This window comes from Phaenicophaeus curvirostris, chromosome 1, assembly GCF_032191515.1.
Source record: "Phaenicophaeus curvirostris isolate KB17595 chromosome 1, BPBGC_Pcur_1.0, whole genome shotgun sequence".
Taxonomy (NCBI): Eukaryota; Metazoa; Chordata; class Aves; order Cuculiformes; family Cuculidae; genus Phaenicophaeus; species Phaenicophaeus curvirostris.
The window spans coordinates 86,371,820-86,395,619 of record NC_091392.1 but is presented as its reverse complement, the minus strand read 5'-3'; the positions used below and the strand labels follow the sequence as shown (position 1 = coordinate 86,395,619).

Sequence of the window (23,800 nt, the reverse complement as noted above, 5' to 3'; positions counted from 1 at the left end):
AGGGAAAGGGGAGCGCTCCCCGCCCACTCCGTCTGAGTAATCAAGCCGCGGTTCTTCGGGAAACCCCGAGAATCCGATAAGAGCGAGGTTTTTCAGGCTTGGAGGTGACTCTAGGTGGGTTGCGGCTGCCGGGGAGGAGCCGAGGTGCGAGGGGAAAGGGGCGCGGGGTGGGGAGGGGGTTCTGGTCCAGGGGGCGCAGCTCTGCGCATCGCGGAGAGATGGGTTGAAATCGATTTGATGCGGAGTGGGAGCCCCGCGGGTGATGGGGGGAGAGGAGAAGGTGTTTCAGCTGGTAACACGCGGCTCACCGCCTCAGAAAATGATGGACAGCTAAACGCAGTCGATAGCAAATTGGTGTTTGACGCCAATGCTCCCCAAAATGCCCACTGTTTTCTTTGGGGACCATCCTGCAGGAGGGGAGCCTTGTACTTTCAAAGCAAGTATCTTCCAGGGCTCCTGAGGTGTCAGGGAGTTTAGGAAACTAGCATTTGTAGGGAAAGTATTCTATTCATCCCTGTGTATGAAAATGCTATGTATTTTGTATTCTGTATTACTTCTTGCTCAAGCAAAAAATGCTCAGTTCTCAGTGGTTTTGCAGGTAATGCACAGTTCACCGCCTCAAAAAATGATGGTCAGCTAAACCCAGTCTGTGTCAAATTGGTGTTTGACACTGATGCTCCCCAAAATGCCCACTGTTTTCTTTGGGGGACACCTGGCAACATCTCTGTATGAAGGGTGGGCTTGAGGCTGAGCCTGGCCGTGCTTGATCGTGACAGCCAAGGCTGGGTTGGCTTCTGTGGGGGTAACCTCTCTGCCCCTCTAGTCTGCTCTCGTGAGACCTTTCCTGGAGTCCTTCGTCAGTTCTGCAGCCCTCAGCAAAGAAAGGACACGGATCTGTTAGAGCAAGTCCTGAGGAGGGCCATGAAGATGATCAGAGGGCTGGAGCACCTCCTGTACGAGGACAGGCTGAGAGAGTCAGGGTTGTTCAGCCTGGAGAAGGGAAGGCTCCAGGGAGACCTTAGAGCAGCTTTCCAGTACTGGAAAGGGGGCTACAAGAAAGCTGGAGAGGGGCTTTGTATCGAGGACTGCAAGGATAGGATGAGAGGGGATGATTTCAAGCTGAAAGAGGTGAGATTTAAATGAGGTATTAGGAAGAAATGTTTTCCTTTGAGGGTGGTGAGGCATTGAAGCTGGTTGCCCAGAGAAGTCATGAAAGCTCCATCCCTAGAGATGTTCAAGGCCAGGCTGGATGAGGCTATAAGCAACCCGATCCAGTGAAAGGTGTCCCTAACCATGGCGGGGGCTTGGAAATGGATGATCTTTAAGGTGCCTTCCAACCCATACCTTTCTATGATTCTCTGACCCTTCTAAGTTAAGGGAAAACATACAACAGAAAACGTCTCTCACTTCTAGGTGTTTACTTTGATACCAGCTGCTCAGCAGCCCATTCAAAAAGCTAAAACAAACTTGCATTCCCTTTTGTGGGTGAGTGGCCTCTTGACTAGGACACTGTGATTTTGAGGAAGAAAGGATCGATGGGCTGAGGCCAATGGGATGAGGTTTAACAAGGCCAAGTGCAAAGTCCTGCACTTAGGGCACAATAACCCCATGCAGCGCTCCAGGCTAGCAGGAGTAGGGAAGTGATCATCCCCCTGTATTCACAGAATCACAGAATCACAGAATAACCAGGTTGGAAGAGACCCACCGGATCATCGAGTCCAACCGTTCCCATCAAACACTAATTCAGCCCTGGTGAGGCCACACCTCAAATACTGTGTTCAGTTTTGGGCCCCTCCTGCAGCATGTCCAGAGAAGAGCAACAAAGCTGGTGAAGGGGCTGGGGAACAAGTCTTACAAGAAACAACTGAGGGAACTAGGGTTGTTTAGCCTGGAGAAGAGGAGGCTGAGTGGAGAGCTTATCACTCTCTACAGCTGGCTGAAAGGAGGTTGTGGTGAGGTTGGTGTTGGTCTCTTCTCCCAAGTAAGAAGTGATAGGACAAGAGGAAATGTCCTCATGTTGTGCCAGGGGAGGTTTAGATTGAACATTATGAAAAATTTCTTCTCCAAAAGGGTTGTCAAGCACTGGGACAGGCTGCCCAGGGAGGTGATTGAGTCACCATCCCTGGAGGTGTTTAAAACGTGGGTAGATGAGGTGCCTGGGGACATGATTTAGTAGTAAACAGGTACAGTTGGAGCTGATGATCACAAAGGTCTTTTCCAACCTAATCATTCTATGATTCTATGATATGCGGTACTATAAATTAGTCAAGAAAGACTCGAAAAAATGACTGGTTTTCTTCCTTTCCTGACTGAGCATCCAATCTGACTTGCCCATGTTTTCCCTTTTCTTTGTCGCCAAGTCAATCTTTAATGGTTTTTCCCTACTGTCTCATACTTAAGATACTCTTGAAAGCCAGGCATGTGAATCACTTTGAGGTGAGAACTAAATCCAGTTCCTCTGTCAATCCTGGGAATAATACATAAGAGTCTAGGTGCTTAACATAAAGACATTGTTTCTACTTCACAGGCAAAGGGAAGAAAATACAGAAGCTGTGATATCAAGTATTCCAGCAGTCAAGTGGATCTATTCCTTAATGTACAGTGAGCTAAGCTCTGCATGTATTTCATGCCCTCCCTCAAATGCAAAGACCACAGGGAGTGGGTTTAGTCATCATTTACTTAGCTCATACTTGGTTTTCCCCCAAGGTCCCTCACTGCTACCCCAACTGCATTGTTTCCAGTATCAATGAACCGTTTTCTTGTCTAAGTGAATTTTCCTGTGATCAGATTTCCACTTGGCTACTGGGTATTTGCAGTGCTTATATGCCTCTGCCGGCTATTAGTCTCACAGATAACGTTTTCAGCCGAGTTGGGCACTTTCAGCATTTTCTGTAATGTGCAGCCAGCATGACTTTTCTGTTTTGTCAGTGAGAAGAATTTATGCATAAGATCACTTCTGTTTGTTTTCATTCTCAAGCAAATCACATTGTGCTTCATAATTGTATGCTGCAGGGAGCTGTTAAAAGACATCTAATGTGGTTTGGAAGTCTTTGCAACAGTGTTCCCATTGCCAATATAATCACTCCCAATAGAAATTAAAATACGTGGCACCAACATTAAGCTACTGAACTAATATACTTGTAGTTACTGAGTTCATTCACAAATGAAAAAAGAGAAAACCCTTCATACCAAAATAGTTTTACTGGTAAAAGAATTTGAAGCACAGAGGAACTGAGTGGCTTTTGCCACAACAGTGTGCTGATACAAACAAAAATTTCTTGGTATTGCTAAATGTGAGATTTCAGAAAAAAACCTACTCAGGAAACAAAATTTTCAATTTCATGTAGTTGGTTTTTTTTTTTTAGCATACCAGGATGTTGTTTAACAGCTCTGCAAATACACATAGCAGTGCAAAACTAAGGTCTGTGCATTTTGACTGCAGGTTTGTTTTACTCTAAGGCTGTAACACCAGTGCCTGCCTTATAGCACATGGCATTTCAAAATTTCCTTAGAACTTGGCAATGAGTAACAGTTGCATCCTGCTACAAAGAGTAGACCTTATTGCTGTAATGCTAAATAAAAATCATACCAATAGGCAGAGACATTTCCATACAAGGCAAGAGATCTTCAGTGATATCAAGAAGAAGAGAAACGTTTATGGGCTCTGGAAGAGGGGACAGGCCTCTTGGGTGGACTACAGGAGGGAAGTGAGATTATGCAGGGAAAAAATGAGGAGGGCTAAGGCCCAACTAGAAATCAGGTTGGCAAAGTCTGTGAAAGGTAACAAAAAATCTTTCTATAAATATATAAATAATAAAAGGAGGACTAGGGAGACCATACAGTCCCTATTGGACGCAGAGGGAACAACAGTGACAAGGGATGAGGAAAAGGCTGAGGTACTTAATGCCTTCTTTGCCTCAGTCTTTAATTGTAAAGAAAGTTGTTCCATCTGTGTACAAACCCAGGAGTTAGAGGAGCAAAATGAGGTTCCCATGATCCAAGAGGAGGTGGTCAGAGCCTTGCTAGCCCGACTAGACACCCAGAAGTCCATGGGGCCAGATGGGATTCACCCAAGGGTATTGAAGGAGCTGGCAGATGTGCTGGCCAAACCCCTTTCCATCATCTTCCAACAGTCCTGGAAGACTGGGGAAGTTCCACTGGACTGGAGGCTGGCTGATGTTGTGCCCATCTACAAGAAGGGTCGCAGGGAGGATCCAGGAAACTACAGGCCCATCAGTCTCACCTCAGGACCAGGGAAAGTCATGGAACAGGTGATCTTGAGTGTTATCATGAAGCACATGCAAGAGAACCGGGTGATCAGGCCCAGTCAACATGGGTTCACAAAAGGCAGGTCTTGCCAAGCTAACCTGATCGCCTTCTATGACAAAGTGACTCGGCTGCTGGATGAGGGAAAGACTGTGGATGTGGTCTTCCTGGACTTCAGTAAAGCCTTTGACACAGTTTCTCGCAGCATTCTGCTTAGGAAACTGTCAGCCTCTGGCCTGGACAGGCGCACACTCTCCTGGGTGGAAAACTAGTTGAATGACCGGGCCCAGAGAGTGGTGGTAAATGGTGTGAAATCCAGCTGGAGGCCAGTGACAAGTGGGGTTCCCCAGGGCTCAGTGCTGGGTCCAGCCCTGTTCAATGTCTTTATCAATGACCTGGATGAAGGCATTGAGTGCACCCTTAGCAAGTTTGCGGACGACACTAAGCTGGGTGGAAGTGTCGATCTGCTGGAGGGTAGGGAGGCTCTGCAAAGGGATCTGAACAGGCTGGACCACTGAGCTGAGTCCAATGGCATGAGGTTTAACAAGGCCAAGTGCCGGGTCCTGCACTTGGGGCACAACAACCCTGTGCAGTGCTACAGACTAGGAGAAGTCTGGCTGGAAAGCTGCCTGGAGGAGAGGGACCTGGGAGTGTTGGTTTGACAGCCGACTGAACATGAGCCAGCAGTGTGCCCAGGTGGCCAAGAAGGCCAATGGCATCTTGGCTTGTATCAGAAACGGTTTGACCAGCAGGTCTAGGGAGGTTATTCTCCCTCTGTGCTTGGCACTGGTGAGACCGTTCGTTGAATCCTGTGTTCAGTTCTGGGCCCCTCACCACAAGAAGGATGTTGAGGCTCTGGAGCGAGTCCAGAGAAGAGCAACAAAGCTGGTGAAGGGGCTGGAGAACAGGCCTTATGAGGAGCGGCTGAGAGAGCTGGGGTTGTTTAGCCTGGAGAAGAGGAGGCTGAGGGGAGACCTCATTGCTCTCTACAACTACCTGAAAGGAGGTTGTAGAGAGGAGGGTGCTGGCCTCTTCTCCCAAGTGACAGGGGACAGGACAAGAGGGAACAGCCTCAAGCTCCGCCATGGGAGGTTTAAGCTAAACATTAGGAAAAAAATTTTCACGGAAAGGGTCATTGGGCACTGGAACAGGCTGCCCAGGGAGGTGGTTGAGTCACCTTCCCTGGAGGTGTTTAAGGCACGGGTGGATGAGGTGCTGAGGGGCATGGTTTAGTGTTTGATAGGAATGGTTGGACTTGATGATCCAGTGGGTCTCTTCCAACCTGGTTATTCTATGATTCTATGAATTTCTTCATTTTGGTGTTCAAATAAAGCAGCTGTAGTATAGTGCCTGTACAGTGAATGCTCCTCTGCGCTTTACAGTTCTTTACCATTTAACGCAGTCGAGGGCAATGTTGCCTTGTTCTTCTGCAAGAAGGACCAACATGCACTGATGAGACTTAGGAAGTGGGTGTGTGCCCTTACCTGAAAGTCGAACACAGCCAGTGAGATGGTACTGCCATCTCATGAATGTCGTGTGGTGGAACTCCTAGATACATATTTGATTGTGTACTTATGCTTGCCTTCTATTTACACCAAAGCAGTACATGTTTTTATTCAAAGATCTGTTTGAACTATTTGCATGTTTATGATGCTGCTGCGTTATTGACATCATCCCTTTATTTCCTGTAGTATCTGAAATCCACTCCCCAAAGGAAGAGTATCCCTACCCTAAGAAATGTACAGCCTGAGCTTATCACAGCAATATGGCCCTTGTATGGCCACTACGCTTTAACCTTTTCCCTCCATTTCAGAAGCAATATGTTGCTTTGCCTTCTTTGGTAATTACAGCAAACTGACCAAAAGTGGAAACAGGAAAGAGACAGTAATGAAATAGCAAAATATACAGGTGCAAGGCTGGTAAGAACCTTCCTGGCATGGATTTTCTATGAAGCCTTGTGAGAAATCAGTTTCCCTGGTCAGAATTTGGCAAACAGGCCTAGGTGGCAAGGATAAAGCACCGTAATTCTGTTGCTTGTTTCACTACCTGAATTGAGATGTTTGCTTTGAGGGAAGGAAGGTAGGCAGGATAGGAATATCAGTATCTTTTTAAACCAAAAAGTCAGTGAAGCCTTCTGCTGACACAGACTTTACCTGATGGTCAAACAAGTAGAGGTGATTGCCCCTACTTTTTTTTCCCAAAAGACCACAGGCTGGTTTATTATTAACAGAGCTAAGCTTATCGAGCAACCCACTACAGCTATTTTCTCTTGTATAATCTTTGTACTTTTAGTGGACTGCCAGGAACATGGTTGAGGGTTCGAAGAGAAAGCTGCTCATTGTTCTTGCTGTCCTCTTGCTGCTCAGCTCAGCACAAGCAGGTAAGAAAAACATGAGTGCCTGACAAGGGATTGAAGTTTTTACATAGAAGAATCTAAATTCAATTCTCCCTGAACAACCTGTGAATCGAGAGGTCCTTGGTTAGATGCCAGGAGAAAGGGTAGCGCAAGAATGGTTCATCCTTCTCCCATGCTTTGATTCAATCAGTCTTAGTGATTTAATTCCAGTAGCCTGATTTAAAAGAATGACCTGGTTTTACCCTGCAGTGAAAGGAAGCAGAAGACCTCTGGCACTGGCATCTCCTGCTTTGAAAGCTTAGCAAGTGTAATCTGCCAGAGCTGAAAGAAAATAGACACCACACCTCCATTTCGTTCTTTGGTTTTACTGTCAATGAAAAAACTGCTTTTGTGACCATCACTACAGTCCCACATCATCTGCAGCTGCCTAGCAGTGCACCTCCTGCTTTACTTTTACTCATGACCCCTCCTCCTGCAACTTCTGACGGTGAAATGCTTGTACTGGACCCACCCTTCCTTGTTAAGCTGGCTCATGAGCTGCATTTTTCCTGAACTGGTCTCAGAGAACAACCCTCTCTCTCTTGCTTTCAGTACACAGGAAGACCAAAAATAAACCACAGTAAGGGACAATCACATCCCACAAGGGGTAATCTGAATGTTGAATCTCACTTATTTGTGCTGACCCTTTGGCTGTGTTCTGCCTAGCAGCTAAAGTGTCTTCTATGGGAAGAGACAACAATTAGGAAATTGGTTGTTTGATTTTTTTTTTTTAATTTTAATTTTATTGTACATGCAGATTCAAGGCTGTTCCGCTTCCTCCAGTCCAGAAAAGGGAAGGTGCATGCATTGTCTTTGCAGCAGGTTGCAACTATGCTAGTTCATAAAGCAACATTTTAGGTCAGAAGGATCATTGAATCATTTGGATTCCTGCTCATCATAAATTTCACCCCATTAGTCCTTCAGTAAATCTATCAATTTACCTACAAAAAGCCTTCCAAAATAGCAGCCAGTCCTCTGAAATGACAAAAGATAGAGAATCCAGCTCTTCGGTGGGTAACCTAGTTATACATACTGATGGCCATACATACTGCTAAGTCTACATGCTTGCTTTCTAGCCTAAATTGGCTCTTTTTTTTTTTACTAGCTGCAGTTTTGAGATTTTTTTTCTTGCTGTCTAGATTGAAGTACCTTCCAGTAGCTGGCGTTTCCTTTCCATAGAGCATTTTAATCCAATAAATGAATCAATCAGGAAATTACCATTGACAGATTTTGTCATCAGCATTCTTGTATTTATTTCTTGATGTTTTGATACAATTGTCAATTAGACTTGTACTTTCTACTAAGCCTACCAGAATTTGAAGGGAAATATCCCCATTCAGTGGTGAATGTCTGCTGACAACCGTTTTTTTAAAGATCTAACAGCCAGCTTATACATGTACTTACTAGCTGACCTCCATAGCCAATTCGAAAAACAAACAAACCAAACCACCAGAATGTCATCCATGTCTCAGTAAAACAGCTCTCAGAAAACAAACCTCTCATGACATCTACAGTTATCTTCCCAGCCAGTGCTGGAATTTCATTAAAGGAGAGAAACAACTTTATCAGACAGATGAAGTTTACAGAAATAGGCTGATTTCAATTTATGGATAGAAATCCTTTTAATCTTTCTTGTATAGAAACAAGATTGCTACCTTCATTTTCCTAATGAATTAGATGTTTTTTCCATTTCACAAACACAGTCTAAACATGCTATTCATCCCTCTCATTGCAGGGAATACAGACAGAGTCTCAAGGCGTAATTGCACTGACTTCCAGACGGCAAATTTCCTACGGGGCAGTAAACTTAAGGTCCAGTTTCTTCTGTTCACATCCTCAAGTCCCAGCTGTGGTGAGCTGATTTTAGCTGATGATGGCATCAAGAACTCCAGCTTCAACAGCAGCCTGGAAACAAAGATCATAATCCATGGCTTCAGGTAAGAAAAAGAAGAGCATCATGACTAAGTTTTTACTGCTAAATTGGGCATTCCCAAGCACTGGGTGGGGCTGGCATGGAATGTCCCTGTTTATCTAAGCTTCTTAGTCACCCCAGCAAAGTGGCTGGGTACAAAACACCAGCTAAGAACAGTCTGAAGTACTCAGCCTCAAAGTGGACCTAGGAGTTTGTCTGGGAGACTGTTGGTGGGCCAAGGCCAGACACATGGACAATGCTGCTGACAATCCATGTAAAAACACAACTTGATGTCCTTTAGTTTGTGACCAGCTGCCTATTTTGCATGTGTTTCACATTTTTTGGAGCCTAAAAAATGTTAGAAAATTATCACCTTTCTTGGTCTCACTCTCTCAGTCTTTCTCACTCTCTTGCTTGTTCTCTCACTCTCTCGTCCTTTAACTTCTTGCTTTTCTTTCCTTCTTTCAACCTTTCTACATAAGAAGTCTTCTATTCAAGATTATTGTCTCCTTGTTGCTTATGTCCTGGTTTATCAACAGCCTGGGTTAGCCACTTAGGAACCCTGCAGGACACAATATACTTCTGTTCTTGAAACTGTAGGGATTTGAGCTGTGTTTTTTTAAGCCTCCACCATTCTTCCAGGTTATTTGACTGTGCCACATATCTCAGCCACATATGACCATATAACATTTTTAGGTTTGAGCCCAAAAGCCTGAATAAAAGTGCATGGAAAAGCAGCATGAAAACACAGAAGATGTTTCAGGGTCTTTTCAGAAAACCAGTTATTGCCCTCATGTGGCATAGCACACTACTCCCTCCCCAGGTTGGTATGTGGGGAAGTGGGTAGCAAACAGCCTCCTTGGTTTTCCTTGAATTCTTAGGTACAGAGTTTTTCTTTTTCAGTTGTTTAAAAATTATGAAGTGCTGGTGATTTGATCAAGGACTTTCCTTTGGTAGCAAAGCAGGATCCAGGTGTTTCTGGTCGGCTCACTTACTCCAGATGGTCTCTGTGGTGACTAATTGAGGCACCACAGCAAGACCGAGACCTCAGCCTGAGCCCTGCAAATGTTATCTCATTCATTAAAATACCTGCTTCCCTTCTGAATCAGCCCATTCTGGAAAGTGTTGTTACACCACCACAAAGAAGTGCAGGTGTGGGTGTCTGGCACCAGACAGCAACTGTCTGGCAGTGTTCTTTGAGACATGTGAAGCTCCAGCACCAGTGAACAACATAGTGACGTGTGCCAGTCTTTGGAAGGCACCTAACATACTTGTTCCTGATGGCTCCACAGGGCTTTGGGTACTAAACCTTCCTGGGTTGAAGGGCTTGTCCATGCCATACTGCGCGTAAGCCCGGTGAACGTGATCGCAGTAGACTGGGTTTATGGATCTACAGCAGCCTATCCCTCTGCGGTGGAAAACGTCACACAGCTTGCTCTCTCCATCTCACGATTCATCAACAAGCTCCTGGTAAGCTACTGTGCATTTTCAGTGGAGGGAGCACTGCCAGAGAACATCATTCATGCAAACAATCCAGAGAGTCACATCCAGCATGCTATGTCCAGCAAGTGGACAAGCAGGCTCTTTATTCCAAAGTGAGCACTGTGAATCACTATTGAGATTTTTCTCTCTGTCTCTCTCAGTCCAGGCTTGAGCATGACAATGGTTTTATTCTTTCTCTTGAGTTTCAACATTTTCTGGAAAAACATCCCAGTTATCAGCTGCCTCTCCAGCCTGGGACAAACCTCAAGGATGCCTTGGGTTTTCTCAGGTCCATGCTTCACTGGATGGTCATCTTCTTCTGCCTGGAAATTCTGGCCAGGGAGCTGGAAGCAGGGGGATTTAAGGCTATTTTATATTTGCTTTGGGCTTGAGATATACCTGATGGGTATGCCCTGATGGATCTCAGTTCATTCTCTTGGAGCTGCTCTGTCATTAGGATTAGGTGATTTGGGCAGGAGGGGGACGACTGTCACTCCTCATAACTGAGTAGGTCACATAGTGAACAAATGACTGAGCTGGACACCATCCCCACCACTGATTCCATGTCTGTGCTGAGCTCTAGTCCAGCCACTTAAGGATGTTTTCTATCCTGCCTCTCCTGGGACACTACACAGCAGAAGGCTACGTTGGGCTTCTCATAGGCCTCCGTACTGCTCCAGATTGTGGCCTCATGTATTTCAAAGTCAGGATTTTTAATCTTGCCCCCATGCTCTGGTGCAGTGCATGCTCTCCTATTGTTCGGCACTGCACAATGCAGACCAGCCAGCAGACAGCTGTGTTTGTGTGGATGGGATCATCTCCCATCAGGTCTAAGTGGCTGTGCTTTACATGGCAGTTCAGCCCATAGACACATTCTTAATATCTGAAAATACAAACTTAAATAATCAGGATAATGGTGCAATGATAGTATAAAAGTGAAAAAAAAAATCCTCTGCTTTACTGATAAAATGATTGTTCATGTGGTGAACATGGATCACTTAGCCGAGAGGGAGAAATTCAGTCTGAAGCAAGCTGTGGAAAGAGAAGCTACAGGTGTGGTTATGAACAGGAGCATCTGACCATCTTAGTTAGGGTTGGGTTTGCACTTGTGGACCTCAAGAAAGCCTCTGCAAAACAGAAGGGGCAAACCCCATTGTTCCTGCATCTGTTTCCTGTATTAGTAATATATCAATCCCGTATTAGAAGAATTACAGAGCTGCTGAGTAGGCTGGGACAGTGTATTTCACCTTTCTGCTGCCACAACATTAATTTATATTATTGTCAATCTGCAGGCCCTGGGAGTCTCAGGCACATCAATCCACATCATTGGGGTCAGCCTTGGTGCACATGTTGGGGGCCTGGTGGGGCAATTCCATGGTGGTCAGCTGGGACGGATAACAGGTATCATAAAACTGTCTTGGGTCTTCACCTGCTCTACAAAGGAGAGAATGAAAAAGTAAGGAAGGAGAGGCATCCATTATGATCTTTTCATTGTATAAAGGGTCATTAAAGTGAAGATTGTGGGCTTCTTCCTAGCTTAAGAAGAGCCTGACAATGCCTTTCCCACTATCAGTCCCCTCCACGCCACCATAAGAATGCATGTTTTTGCACCATAAGAATGCATGTTTTTGCAAAAGGATCCTTCCACCTCTGCTCCACTCTTGAAATTTGTACCAAGAACACGGGCCCTCATGACTAATGAAAACCCACAACACTCATGTGCTTTGCTTCCACTTTAGAGCAAGTGTACCTTTGTGGTTCTTAAAATTAAAGCCCACAATGCATGTTCTTGTGGGGGAGCAGCAAGAGTGAACCGCGCTGCAGGAAAAGGTAAGCTGGGAGCCAAGGGTGACAGCAAGGTAGGCAGGGGCAATGGTGTCACTGACAAGGGATGCAGTCCCTTGTATCTGGGCAAGAAGTGACCTTCCAGTACCTGGAGGGGCTACAAGAAAGCAGGGGAGGGACTGTTTACAAAGGCTTGTAGTGACAGGAATAGGGGCAATGGTTATAAACTGGAGAGGGGCAAATTTGGACTAGACACAAGAAAGAATTTCTTCACTATGATAGTGGTGAGGCAGTGGTGCACATTGCCCAGGGAAGCTGTGGGTGCCCCGTCCCTGGAGGTGTTCAAGGCCAGGTTCGACAGGGCCTTGGGCAACTTGATCCAGTGGGTAGAGTTCCTGCCCATGGCAGGGGGGTTGGAACTAGATGATCTTTAAGGTCCCTTCCAACCCAAACTATTCTATGATTCTAAGAAGAGCAAAGCAGGCAAGTACCAAAAGCAAGAGCCTGAGCCAGATTGGGCGGAAGGGTGGGGGATGCTGAAATTAGACTTCTTGCTGTTCTCTTGCACAAGTCATCTTTTTTCACACTCTAAGATCACCCAGTCATACCGAATCAGAGCTGACCTTTAACCCAGACAGACGGACTCCTGAGTGTGAGGAGGAGGGTGCAGTGGAGGAATTACAGAGAAAGATGGTTATAGGCTGATCATAGCATTTAGAGGGATTTGGTTCACTCAGACCTTTGTCAACATTTAGATGTGGAGTTTGAATAGAGTCACAGGATTATTTAGGTGAGAAGAGACTTTGGAAGGTCTCTAGTACATCCTCCCCCTCAAAGCAGAGCTGCCTTCTAAGTCAGATCAGGTTTTCAAGGATCTTGTCAAGTTGTGGAATCCCCAGGGATGGAGATTCATTTTGACAGGAAGAAAAACGTCACTAGGAAGGAACAGATGCAAAGGCACCAGTAGAATGACCACAGCTCCCAATCGGCCTCAACCCATGCTGGTTAACCTCACAGAGGTGATCCTTAGCAGAGCAGTACAGAGGAATGTTGGTTCAGCCTTCACGTCACAGCTACCCACACAGCAAGAAATACAGGCATTTCTTACCAGGAGCTGAGTTTCATGCCAGGCTTAGGAGGGCCTGGAGTAACCACTCTCCTGCACCAGGATTTTATGGTCAGTAACGTCTTCGGATAAGCAGAAGCACACACTTTCCCAGGAAACCATGGTAATTAACTTCATAGCTAGAGACTCTTCCCATTTATGTTGTCTACATGTAATAAAAGCTCTGTAGGTTTATTTATGGTATTAATTTTTAGCTCTGCTAGAAGACAGCCCCTTTTTTTACACTCCTGATTGCCCTATGATTTCATAGGCACACTGGGCATTGTAGGTTGCAATTCATATTTAGGAGCCTGAAGACAAGTGGAATTAGACCCGAGATATGTCTGATCTCATCTCCTGCCTCCTCATACACATTCATACACACAGCAGAAGGCTACATTGGGCTTCTCATAGGCCTCCGTACTGCTCCAGATTGTGGCCTCATGTATTTGAAAGTCAGGATTTTTCATCTTGCCCCCGTGCTCTGGTGCAGTGCATGCTCTCCTATTGTTCGGCACTGCACGATGCAGACCAGCCAGCAGACAGCTGTGTTCGTGTGGATGGGATCATCTCCCATCGGGTCTAAGTGGCTGTGCTTTACATGGCAGTGATGCTGAATTCTTCACCAAATTGATGATTTTCAGTGACATTTCTCAGACTATAGTGCTAATACCAATGACAGAACAATTAGGGAAGGTGTTAAGAGTTTGATTGCCTTTCATCAAAAATCCAAACACACTCTGCACCAACTCTGTCAGAGTTATTTGAAGCTCAGTCATGGCTTTACAGCCTGGAGACTTGAGGTAGAAAACTGCTGTAGGGGAGGGGAATGATGGAGGACAAGGTAAGGAAGCTGTAGTGGAAGTTAGCAGAGTCAGAAACCGTTCTGGCGCATAATCAGTGTGACCTGGGAATAATTTATATCTTCTGCCTAGCAATGTTTTTGAAGTTTTGGATAAAATAGCTGGTCCAAATATAAGAAAGAGAGCGTCTTGCACTTGTTGAAGCATTTGATTTTGTTACAGGCCTGGATCCTGCAGGCCCCAAGTACACCAGAGCCAGCCCAGAGGAACGTCTGGACCCTGGGGATGCCCTCTTTGTCGAAGCAATTCATACTGATAGTGACAGTAAGCTAGCTTCCATCTTCTCTGGCTTGTGCTTCTGTTCCTCCTGCTGTCATTATTACATGGGTTTTCATCCCTTGTACACTAGATTACCATAAACTCAGGTTCAGTCTGAGCATGTTTCTTGATTAGATAGACTTTAATGATTAATTTATTGGCAGATCTCCATATCCTAGAGTACTTCGCAGCAACAGGTGGGCAGAGGTTAAACAGACAGAAATCTAGCAATGTTTCTTCCTTAACCCTGCTACAGCAGTGACTTTACGCAGAACCAGCTCAGCATGGCTTTTACCACTTGGAAGGAATTTACATGTCTAGTCTCACTTTACTTTTTCCCACCAGACATATGAAAAGTGCCACTGCTAATGTCAGTGGAAAGCAACAGAGTCAAACCAACAGCTGGTGCAACAACAGAATAATTTTTCTAAAGCACTTAGGGTCCATATAGGCAGAACATGTGCTCAAGAATAATGAGGTGCCTTTAAGTCACACCTCTTTCCTGGAGATCCTGAAAATGTCTACCAACGCAACTCTCAGTCATGCCTCATAATCTCATAATCTGGTCAGTTTAGTTCTCCTTTGTACAGAACCAGGAACCTGAGTCACAGAGGTGGTGACTGCAGCAGATTTGCACAACAGAGTCATATAGGAACATAAAATCTATCCTTGCTGTCTCCAGCACTTGGAGATGGGTCTGGTGCTACTAATGTTCAACCAGTTACTGGGGCCTTTTATGTAAAATGTAGAGTAAAGCCTATAGAAGAGCCAAGTGTAAGAATGAAGTGGCATTTCACCTCCTTTCAGATTTCGGGATCCGGATTCCTGTAGGCCACATTGATTATTTCGTCAACGGAGGCAAAGATCAGCCAGGATGCCCCCGATTCATCTCTGCAGGTGAGAACACTCCATGGCCAAGCAAAGGGCTTTTATGGCCATTTAGCGGCCTATGAAAATGCTGTTTAGCCATCAGCTCCTGCTACAGTCAGGGTAGATATCAAAGTGAGACAAAATATGTATTTGTAAAGACAAGTAGCAGCAGTGATTCATGGCCCACATCTCCTCTCAACAGTACGACAAGCAGTTGAAATTAAAATTACAAACAGGTCAAATGTCTTTGCAGCACTGCTGTCAAGAGAGGTGATTTTACTGACGATTCTGTTTGAGCCGAAATCCTAGCATCAGTAGAGTTTGTATCAACAAACATTTTTACTAGAAAGGCTCTTAGGTACTACTAGCAAAAATTCTTTTCGTTTTCTGTTGCAAGCTGTCTCTATTCTTGGAGAGAAAGCTTGTACAATTACTGCTCTTTCCTTCTAGAGAATGGGGCTTTACATGGTTAATAGTATGGATAAATATTCAAATATGTTCTAGGTGAGCCAGGTGCATTGAGGGTCAGGTTACAGGGGACACCTATGGTACCTCACTTCCCACAGCTGTGGTCCCAGTGCAAATGGGAGCTTGGGGCCTTCATAGATGATACACTGATGGAGACATGGCAGCCCCATGATCCCCGTCTTCTGAGGGACTCTTTGTCTGGGAGATACACTACTAAATTCCTGAGTAACTTCTCTTGCAGTAGGATCTGGGCTTGTAGCCACAGAGATGCTCTGCAAAATGTTATTAATGCGAGGGGGATGGCTGCAGAATGAGTAAGAGTATTTCTTGACTCTCAGTTCTTTGGGAACATGCAGAAAGACTGAAACCAATGGAAGGGCTTGTGGCTTCTTTTCTCTGGGTGCATTTTTTCTTGCAGGCTACAAGTATCTGATCTGCGATCACATGAGGGCAGTACATCTCTATGTCAGTGCCTTGAAACATTCGTGTCCACTTGTGGCGTTCCCTTGTGCAAGTCATCAAGATTTTTTAAATGGACATTGCCTGGACTGTGTTGACCCCTTCCTGTCCTCCTGTCCCAGAATAGGTACAGTACCAGCATGAGACCTTCCTGGAGCAGATGGTGATATATTCCTGATGGGTGTCAGTGCAGAGCACAGTATGCAGTTCAGATTTCTCTGGGCAGGATTTGCTTTGGATCTCTTTGAGATAGTGAGAAGCTCTTTTGTTTTCAGGATTCTATAGAGATGCTCTAAAAATTCATGCATCGCCTGATGTAGAACACCAAAATCTTGAATGTTTCTGATCTTTAAAAGTTTCATAGGGACCACAAATGGGTTCAAAGAGAGTCTCCAGAATCACCTGCTAACAAATGGGCAATTAGCTCAAAACACGTCTTGTTTAGAGAAGCAGCTGCAAGCCTGAACTCCCATTCTTCCACCAATCACTCAGTGTTACTGTGTCATCTTCTTGTAAATTCCGACCATGGCTACCCCAAAGATGAACTCACTGAACTGTGAGAAGGTAATAGTTGCCTCTTCAAGGATTCTGAAGCTGGGCTGTGGTATGAGGAGAGGCATTCTGCTCTGGTGCTGTTTGCAGTCCTGTAATAGAGGAATATAAGGAAAGGCTTCTTTTGGTGTTCTTAGATCAGCCACCCCTTCCTTGCCTCACCAAGTCACATTGTCAGCTAGTCAGTGGTGCAGTCCTCAAGCTATGACCAAGAAATTCAATATCCCAGCACCTTGTGTTTGAATTGTCATTTTATATCTGCTCTAAGTTTCCTGACTTGGTAGTCTTGACTCTTACTCATTTTGCACAGAAGTAAACAATGACACAGTATGTTAGCAGAGGAATGAAACAAAGCCACAGAGAGGTACTCTGATGGTGATTACCTGGAGTAGCTGGAATAGGTTTTCTGAGGGGATGTTAACCCCACAAACAGACATCACAAACCTGTACTTGTTCTGATTTGCACTAGTATAAAGAAAGGGTCCATCCTCCAAGACAGTGGAGTTGGGTGGGGTGAATGGAAGTGAATTGGGACCAATTATATTTCTGTTCTGGGTCATTCATGGCTTTTACTGTACTGGTTTTATTTCTTCCTGCAGGCCTGCTGGAGCAGGCAGGTGTCAACATGGGAAAGCTGCCCAAGGAAGTGAAAGTTTATTTAATGACTAGTCACTCAGCTCCTTTCTGTGGTAAGTAACATGAGAAGGAAAAATGAGACAGAAGGGGGTTGATCAAATGAGACAGATTCTCTGAGGAGGCCAGCTAGTTACAACCCACCATCCCCATCAGAACCAGTTGCTGTGGCCCAGACAGTCTTGAGACACGCAGCTGAAGAGCCATAACCCTGTACATCTCCTCCATAAAGCTCTTTCCAATGGATTTATTAGTGTGGGCACAGCTCTGGATTAACACAGCCACATGGCTTCAGGACTGAAGTAATGGGTAGTGAGAAATGCTTGTCTGTTTACACTGGACTGTGCAGACCTCCCCACTGTGCTTCTCTTGCCACAGAGACCAGTTTCTTTCTTATGCCCATTTAATCTTCTTTCTGCTGGTGGGGCCAGGGAATGTGTGCCAGAGGCCTTCTTTTGGCATGGGTAGGTCCAAACTGTAGTACCTGCCTTCAGTCCCATGTACTTTGCCTCTTGCTCAGTCCATCACAGCTTGGTTGAGTTCCACTTGCAGAAGAAAAGAAACGTAGTCACCAGCATTGAGATCACTTTCTCCAGCAACAGCACCAAGGAGACTGCCAAGATCACCATGTGAGTGAGAGTGCATGCTTCCAGCATTTTCTTTTCCCCAGCTCCATGAATAAGGATGTTTATCCCAGTCATAGAGTCATAGAATAGTTTGGGTTGGATGGGACCTTAAAAATCATCTAGTTCCAACCTCCCTGCCATGGACGGGGACACATCCCACTAGACCAAGCCGCCCAGTCCAGGAAAGGCACAATAGTGTACCTTCCTGAGTGCTGTACTACAGTCTTCTTGAGTCCTTCCATAATTACCTTAAATGCTCTCAAGAATTAGGCATGTGCTGTCATTACTTGATAACCCTGGCTAGGTCCACCTCTCCCCTGAGTGCACAAAGCAGTAGGTATACTCCAGGATCTCCAAATTTGCATACATTGCTACATTGGTTCCTTTTCTACACCATACACTAGCCAGGTGCCAATTCAAACTACAGTCACTGTGAGATAGTTACGAGCTATTCTCTGCCAGGCAGAGATGACTACAGCAAGACCCTATCCACCAGAGGTTCCAGACTGATGGACTCAGTGGCTTAGACATTTCTCTTGATGCCTGTTAGGGCAGCAGCTGTACAGAGGAGACAAGCGCATCTCTGCATAATCAGGAATGCGTTCAGTAGCTTGTTGCCTCTGCAGTAGTGCAGCAAAGCTCTCAGGATCCTATTGTTGGGAAAGTCCAGGGGGCAGGGGACCAAGACGACATGTGTAGACAGACAGTTCTCTCCTGAAAGCACCACTTTCATCCAGACCGTATCTGAACTAAAGGACCAGGCTCAGACTCCCATTCCACAGCCCTTGCCACAGGGGGATCTCCCCACCACAGAGAAGTTCCCCAAAAGTCTTCCTCACTTCTTCCTACACCTTCCTGCCCACCGCTGTGAGCTGGAAACCACAATGTAGACATGCAGCTAGCACATGCTGCTGGTTGCATCCAGAAGCTGGAAAACAGGCTGCTGAAGAGCCCCAGGATCTCTTAGGATCAGAGGGGTGTCAGCACTGACTCCCACACCGTTCTCACTGCTAAACCAATACATTGTGACCTGAAGCTAATTGTGTTGTTGCTTCAGCCCTGGGCACCAGGAGGTAGACGTGAGAGCCAGGAAAAAGGAAGCCACATTCCAGGGTGCTCCCCAGTGTGACATAGCTGCTTGGTCACAGGTTTCCAGCCAGGCACTGCTATTTGGAGTTTATACTCCAGTCCAGTCGAGCTGAGTCTGTTCAACCCCTCCTTGATGTGCAGCACTTCCTTTTGCAGTGTTGGACACAGGGTTTGATAGGTGTCCAGCAGGAGGCGTGTGAGTACTAGAGGGTAAAGGCTGCATGGGGGAGTGAGACAGGCAGGCAATCCCGAGGCTTTACAGTACTCTCAAGTTTTGATGAAACAGTAGAGTTCTAGCAGGGTAGCCTGACTAGAGATACCCTTACCCTGGGAGAAGAGCAGCTGTGTTTCATTTAAATGCCTTCTTAAGAAGCACAAGGTTAAACCAAAAATATTTGCTTACAGCAATAAACCTATAGATTAGAGAGTGTACATGAAGATATCCCTTTTAATTCACGCTGCAGCAAAGAACAGAGAAGCTTCCCCACTCTAGGCAAAGCTCAGCCCACCAGTGCAGTCAAGCTCAGAGTGTCAAATTTGCATTGAAACGTAGATTCTCACATCGCTGTTCAGGCACTGACCGATCACTGACTTGTTTCAGGTGATCTGAATTGCCTGTCATCCTGTGGTTTCTCAGAAGTGCACAGGGACCTGGGAGTGTTCAGCCAGTCTCATAGCTTCAGCAAGTGACTCACAAGGTTGTGTCTTGCCTCACAGTGCTCTTCTGTGCTCTCTCATCAATTCCAATCTCACTCCTTGGGATGCTGTTACCCCCCAACACATTGCTCAGAGTGCCGTGGCACTGACAGAGTAATGAGCTTGTTACACACCACACTTCCCAGGTGCATTGTTATTGCTTACACATCACACGACAATCCCCCATAGCCAAGAAGATGTATTTCTGAAGTCAGCTATAGGCCTGCATCCATCTACCACTTACCTCTCTGTAGCAATCTGGGCAGTGTTTCGATCTACATGCAATGGCAAGAAGAATTGTTGTAATTGTGTGAATGAAGGGAGATTTATACTGAGATATTCCTGACTACAGAGATAAAACATGGAGAGACAGCCAATAAGAATCTCATGCAATGCCCTGTTTTGACAGATGAGGCTCCATTTTATTATGCGAGGGCTTCACAATAACACCTCAGTTTCCTCTGATGTTTGAACACATCTGTGCATGGCTTGTGCCTGCAGGTTGACTGAATGTTCTCCCTCACATCTGTCACCCTGTCTTGCAGACCTAAGCATGAGGAGGTGGGCAAACGGCTGCTGGCCCACAGAGTTCCTCTCTGCCAGATAAACAGTGTGACATTGAAGTATGTCCCCAAGAATCAATTTTGGCGGAAGGATGAGTCATCCATTGTTGGCAAGTTCTGTGCAGCCTCACTGCCTCTCAACACCAAGTAAGTCACAGAAAAATCTTACCGAGATCCACTGACCATATCGAGACAGCCTGTGGTGTGAAGCAATGCATTCTCTCTCCTGTTTAGATAAACATGTAAAGAGGTCTCTCCCATCCCCTCTGTGTCCATACGGAAATAATTTTCTCCCTGTGAGAGAGAAATCTTGCAAGGTAGTCTTCTAGGAGTTTTCTATGATTTTCCCCTCAGGATAAAAATGTTGTGCCATGAAAGGAAAGTGGCTGTGACTCAGATCACCTTGAAGATGCTTAAGTCACAAACCACGGCAAAAGCTTGTATTAACTAGAATTTGTTCCTTTTGTCCTTGCTTGCCCTCTCCATTTTCCTCCTGCCTACAATTGGCCTTCATTTGAAACACAAGAGAGACACGTTTTTCAGGACAAGACCACAGAAGACGACCAATACATTTCTGCTTCTTATACTGCAGAGGTTTATAAAGCACTGAGGCTAAAGAGAACCATTTTCTGGGCTAGGTATTGTAGAGTATATGCCTTCAGTCATCACCCTACCTGGACTAGAAGTGGCCAAGTCTTTCTCTTCCTGAGAGAGACAGAGGTCTTCATAACACAATATTTTTGCCAAGAGTTTTGCAGATCCAAAGTTCTTGCAGGCAGGACAAAATAGCTGAGTCTATACTGACACATTGAACTCTTGTCCACGTTGCTTCCGAATTGACTTTTATGCTGGCTCCAGGCTGAAGCAGGTTAGTGGGCACTCCAAAGAGGGGAAAACCAGAAGCAGAAGGCAAACTGTTCTGATGAGCAGTGAGGAGATTTGAGCACAAGGCAGTAAGAATGCATTCAATAGGACCAGGTAAGGGGGAAAAAAAAGAGGCATTCCTATGGAAATACCAGGTACTCCATTAAGCATAAAGATCATTCCTTACTGGTGTGCTTTGCAGAGCAAATTACTGCATAATTGGGATATGCAGATAACATGGCTTTTTGTGAATGGGACAGCGTGGCACATTGCCTTAAAGGTGTGTTAACCCACACCTCAGGAAGCACTGGGCTTGGCTGTGGTTCAGGTAGAAATCTGTAGAGTTGCACCGGTTCACTATTATGCTCTTATCACTAAACTGGGAGCACTCAGAGCTACAATGGCATTGCTAGGAGGAGGCAGCAGGAAGGTGAAGGGGACAACTCCATATATGCTTCTCCAGCCAATTCATCCCAGCCAGGGCACATCACCCTGTTCATCATATACTTGCAAAGCAGCACAGGGTCCACCAACAGCTTGCTTTTCTCTGCGTTAGAATAGCAAACTCCACTTGTTAATGTGTAGTCTGACTTCCCTGTGTTCTTCCCACAGCAGGACAATGTCATGCCTGCCCTGGAACCTGACTCTCCCCAGCAACACAGACATCTCCTATGTGCTGCCTGCTGCTTGTGCCTAGCACCACCTTCAGAACGTGCAGGCTCACCCAAAGCCAGAAGGGAGCCCTAAACCTGTTGCTGGGCTCTGGTTGCAGATGATACTTTCACCATAAAACTGGATGGGTTACTTATTTCCTGCATTAGGGACAAGATATCAAGGAAAAGAAGTGTGTGGCGGGTTATAGACTACAAGGTTGACTGGTTACAGCAAGAGCGCTGAGTTAAAAGACTGGATTGCAACTTTCGTCTTACGCATCCTGTACCCAGATCTGAAAATGAGATAGGCAAGTAGTGTAATCTCAGTGTTCAGGTATGTATGAAAAAAAGAAGATAATATCACTCTTCCTACAATGGGAGTATTGGAATGATTAATTTGTGGTTTATATTAAAGTGTCCTGAGAACTTCATATTAAAGGTGAGAAGTATTATTTTTCCTCATCAAGAAGAAACTATGTGGTTAAGATTTGGCACAGGAAGGAGTCATTCTTAGCCAACTCATGAAAAACTCATTGTAATCATACCTAAAAACATTTTCAGAGTGAGATCCTATTGATTTCATGTTAGTGCTCCTGCTGAATAATCAGAATGAATGTCCTTCGTGTGACAGGACTGGAACAGCTTTTCCGGCTGCTGGCTTGTTCTCTTTGAAGCTCACATGAAGTGAAACAGACACCAGGAGCACAGCAGTGCTCTTGCATCCAATTTTGCACTGCTTGGAACAACTGCCTAGAATAGAAGGTAACAGGAGGAGAACGGAGCATCGTAGCTACAGGGCAACCTAACAAAAATTATCGCTAGGAACTCAGGACAGCCCTTCAGGCTTGGAAAAGAAGCTGAGGTCTGGAAAGATCTGGTTGAAGATTACAATATGGGGAAGACATAAATAGAAACAGGCCTCAGCCACCCATGCCTTTCCTACCACCTTGAGGCATATGCAAATTAAAGAAGAGACAAGTCTTATGTCATTTTTGCACACAAACCACATCTTCTGTAGACCATTTTCTCTGGTTCCCTGGACTGGCTTCTCTGGGTGATACAGAAGTGCACCAGAAACACTGTGGTTTGGAGAGACGGACATGCTAAAGGCATTTCTGCTGTGAGGAAGTTTCAGTCTTTTGGCAAAAGCTGTCACTACTGCTCCACTCAGACGTGTTAGTGCAGAGTTAGCTCCTTCTTTCAGCTTATGTCCAAACCTTTGGGCCCTGCCGTGAGGCTGGCTGGATGGCCAGCTAACAAACACTATCTCAAGCATATACTTGGGAGAGGGTTAGAGCTGGATTCTGACACCCTGACAGAGATCCAGGTTAGTTGGTGCCATGACTGAAGAGTTTCCAGAGAGCTTCTTGTTAAAGACTGGACTATAACCTCAGCAGACACCTCTGAAGGACAGCGTGTAATTCAGCCCAACCTGGTCCACTACTTTGGGGAGGTATATAAAGCACCACAACAGACACAGTTTCATTGTGCATTTCAGTTTCTTTGCAAAAGGGACCCCAGCAGCTCTTATGTTAATTTGTTGGAGACATTTCCTAGCTGTGAAAGGCAAAGAGGTGAGGCTGAAGCTAGGATGCAGCAACAGAGCATGGCGACAACCATTAGCAGGATGACCTCCAGGCCTGGGGCAGCCCCATTCTTCTTCCCTGGGGTGACAGCAAAGGCAAGAAATGTGAGGAGCAGTGTACCCCATGGATCCCACGTAATCACCACTTCAAAGGCCTCTCCAGACCTCAACAAGAGTGCCAGATCCCAAGGGCACAGATCTTACTCAGATGAGACTTGCAAGACACACCAAACTTGTCTCTGGGCCACAGCCCCTGTGTAAGCAGCAAGAGGCAGGTAGAGCTGTCTCCACCAGCCTGGGGCTGATGTAGAGCCATGCTTCTGCGTGTCTGTGCCAAGAGGCATTAAAGAACACGCTGCGCTGTGCCTGCTGATGGAGGGACTCATATTCCTCCCTCCTTCCCTGGATATCTGCTCTGGAGAGGCTTCTACTCTCACCACCAAGCTTCTACTCAACCACCACCTGGTTGCACCAGGCTCTGTGGGACAAAGGATTCCTCTACCAGTATTGCTGCCTCTTGATCTCTGACAGAGGAAATGGCTGGGAAAGCTCGTCAACCAAAGTCTGTTGCAGCTAAACCTGCAAGAGGCCTTCCATCTCCACACTGTTTTCAGCTAAGGTATTGTACTTTATCGCACTTCTCTCTACCATTGCCCGCTCTCCCCAGAAAGGTTTT

The 23,800-nt window shown here is 45.7% G+C and overlaps 1 protein-coding gene across 4 annotated transcripts; it reads left to right on the top strand.

Annotated features, from left to right (window-relative positions):
• The first annotated feature begins 33 nt into the window (after window positions 1-33).
• On the top strand, window positions 34-23,594 carry PLA1A (phospholipase A1 member A). 4 transcript variants are annotated; one of them, XM_069867019.1, is made up of 12 exons: window positions 34-114; window positions 6,559-6,646; window positions 8,397-8,598; window positions 9,866-10,043; window positions 11,348-11,456; window positions 13,971-14,072; window positions 14,874-14,963; window positions 15,823-15,990; window positions 17,015-17,104; window positions 17,569-17,677; window positions 20,005-20,169; window positions 21,499-23,594. In XM_069867019.1, exons 2-12 carry the CDS (start codon window positions 6,574-6,576, stop codon window positions 21,581-21,583), a joined length of 1,371 nt encoding a protein of 456 aa, XP_069723120.1. In that variant the 5' UTR covers window positions 34-114; window positions 6,559-6,573; the 3' UTR covers window positions 21,584-23,594. The 4 variants fall into 4 exon arrangements, with proteins under 4 accessions (XP_069723120.1, XP_069723136.1, XP_069723143.1 ...); XM_069867026.1 differs by having other exon boundaries at window positions 37-104; XM_069867035.1 differs by lacking the exon at window positions 15,823-15,990.
• The last annotated feature ends 206 nt before the right edge of the window (window positions 23,595-23,800 follow it).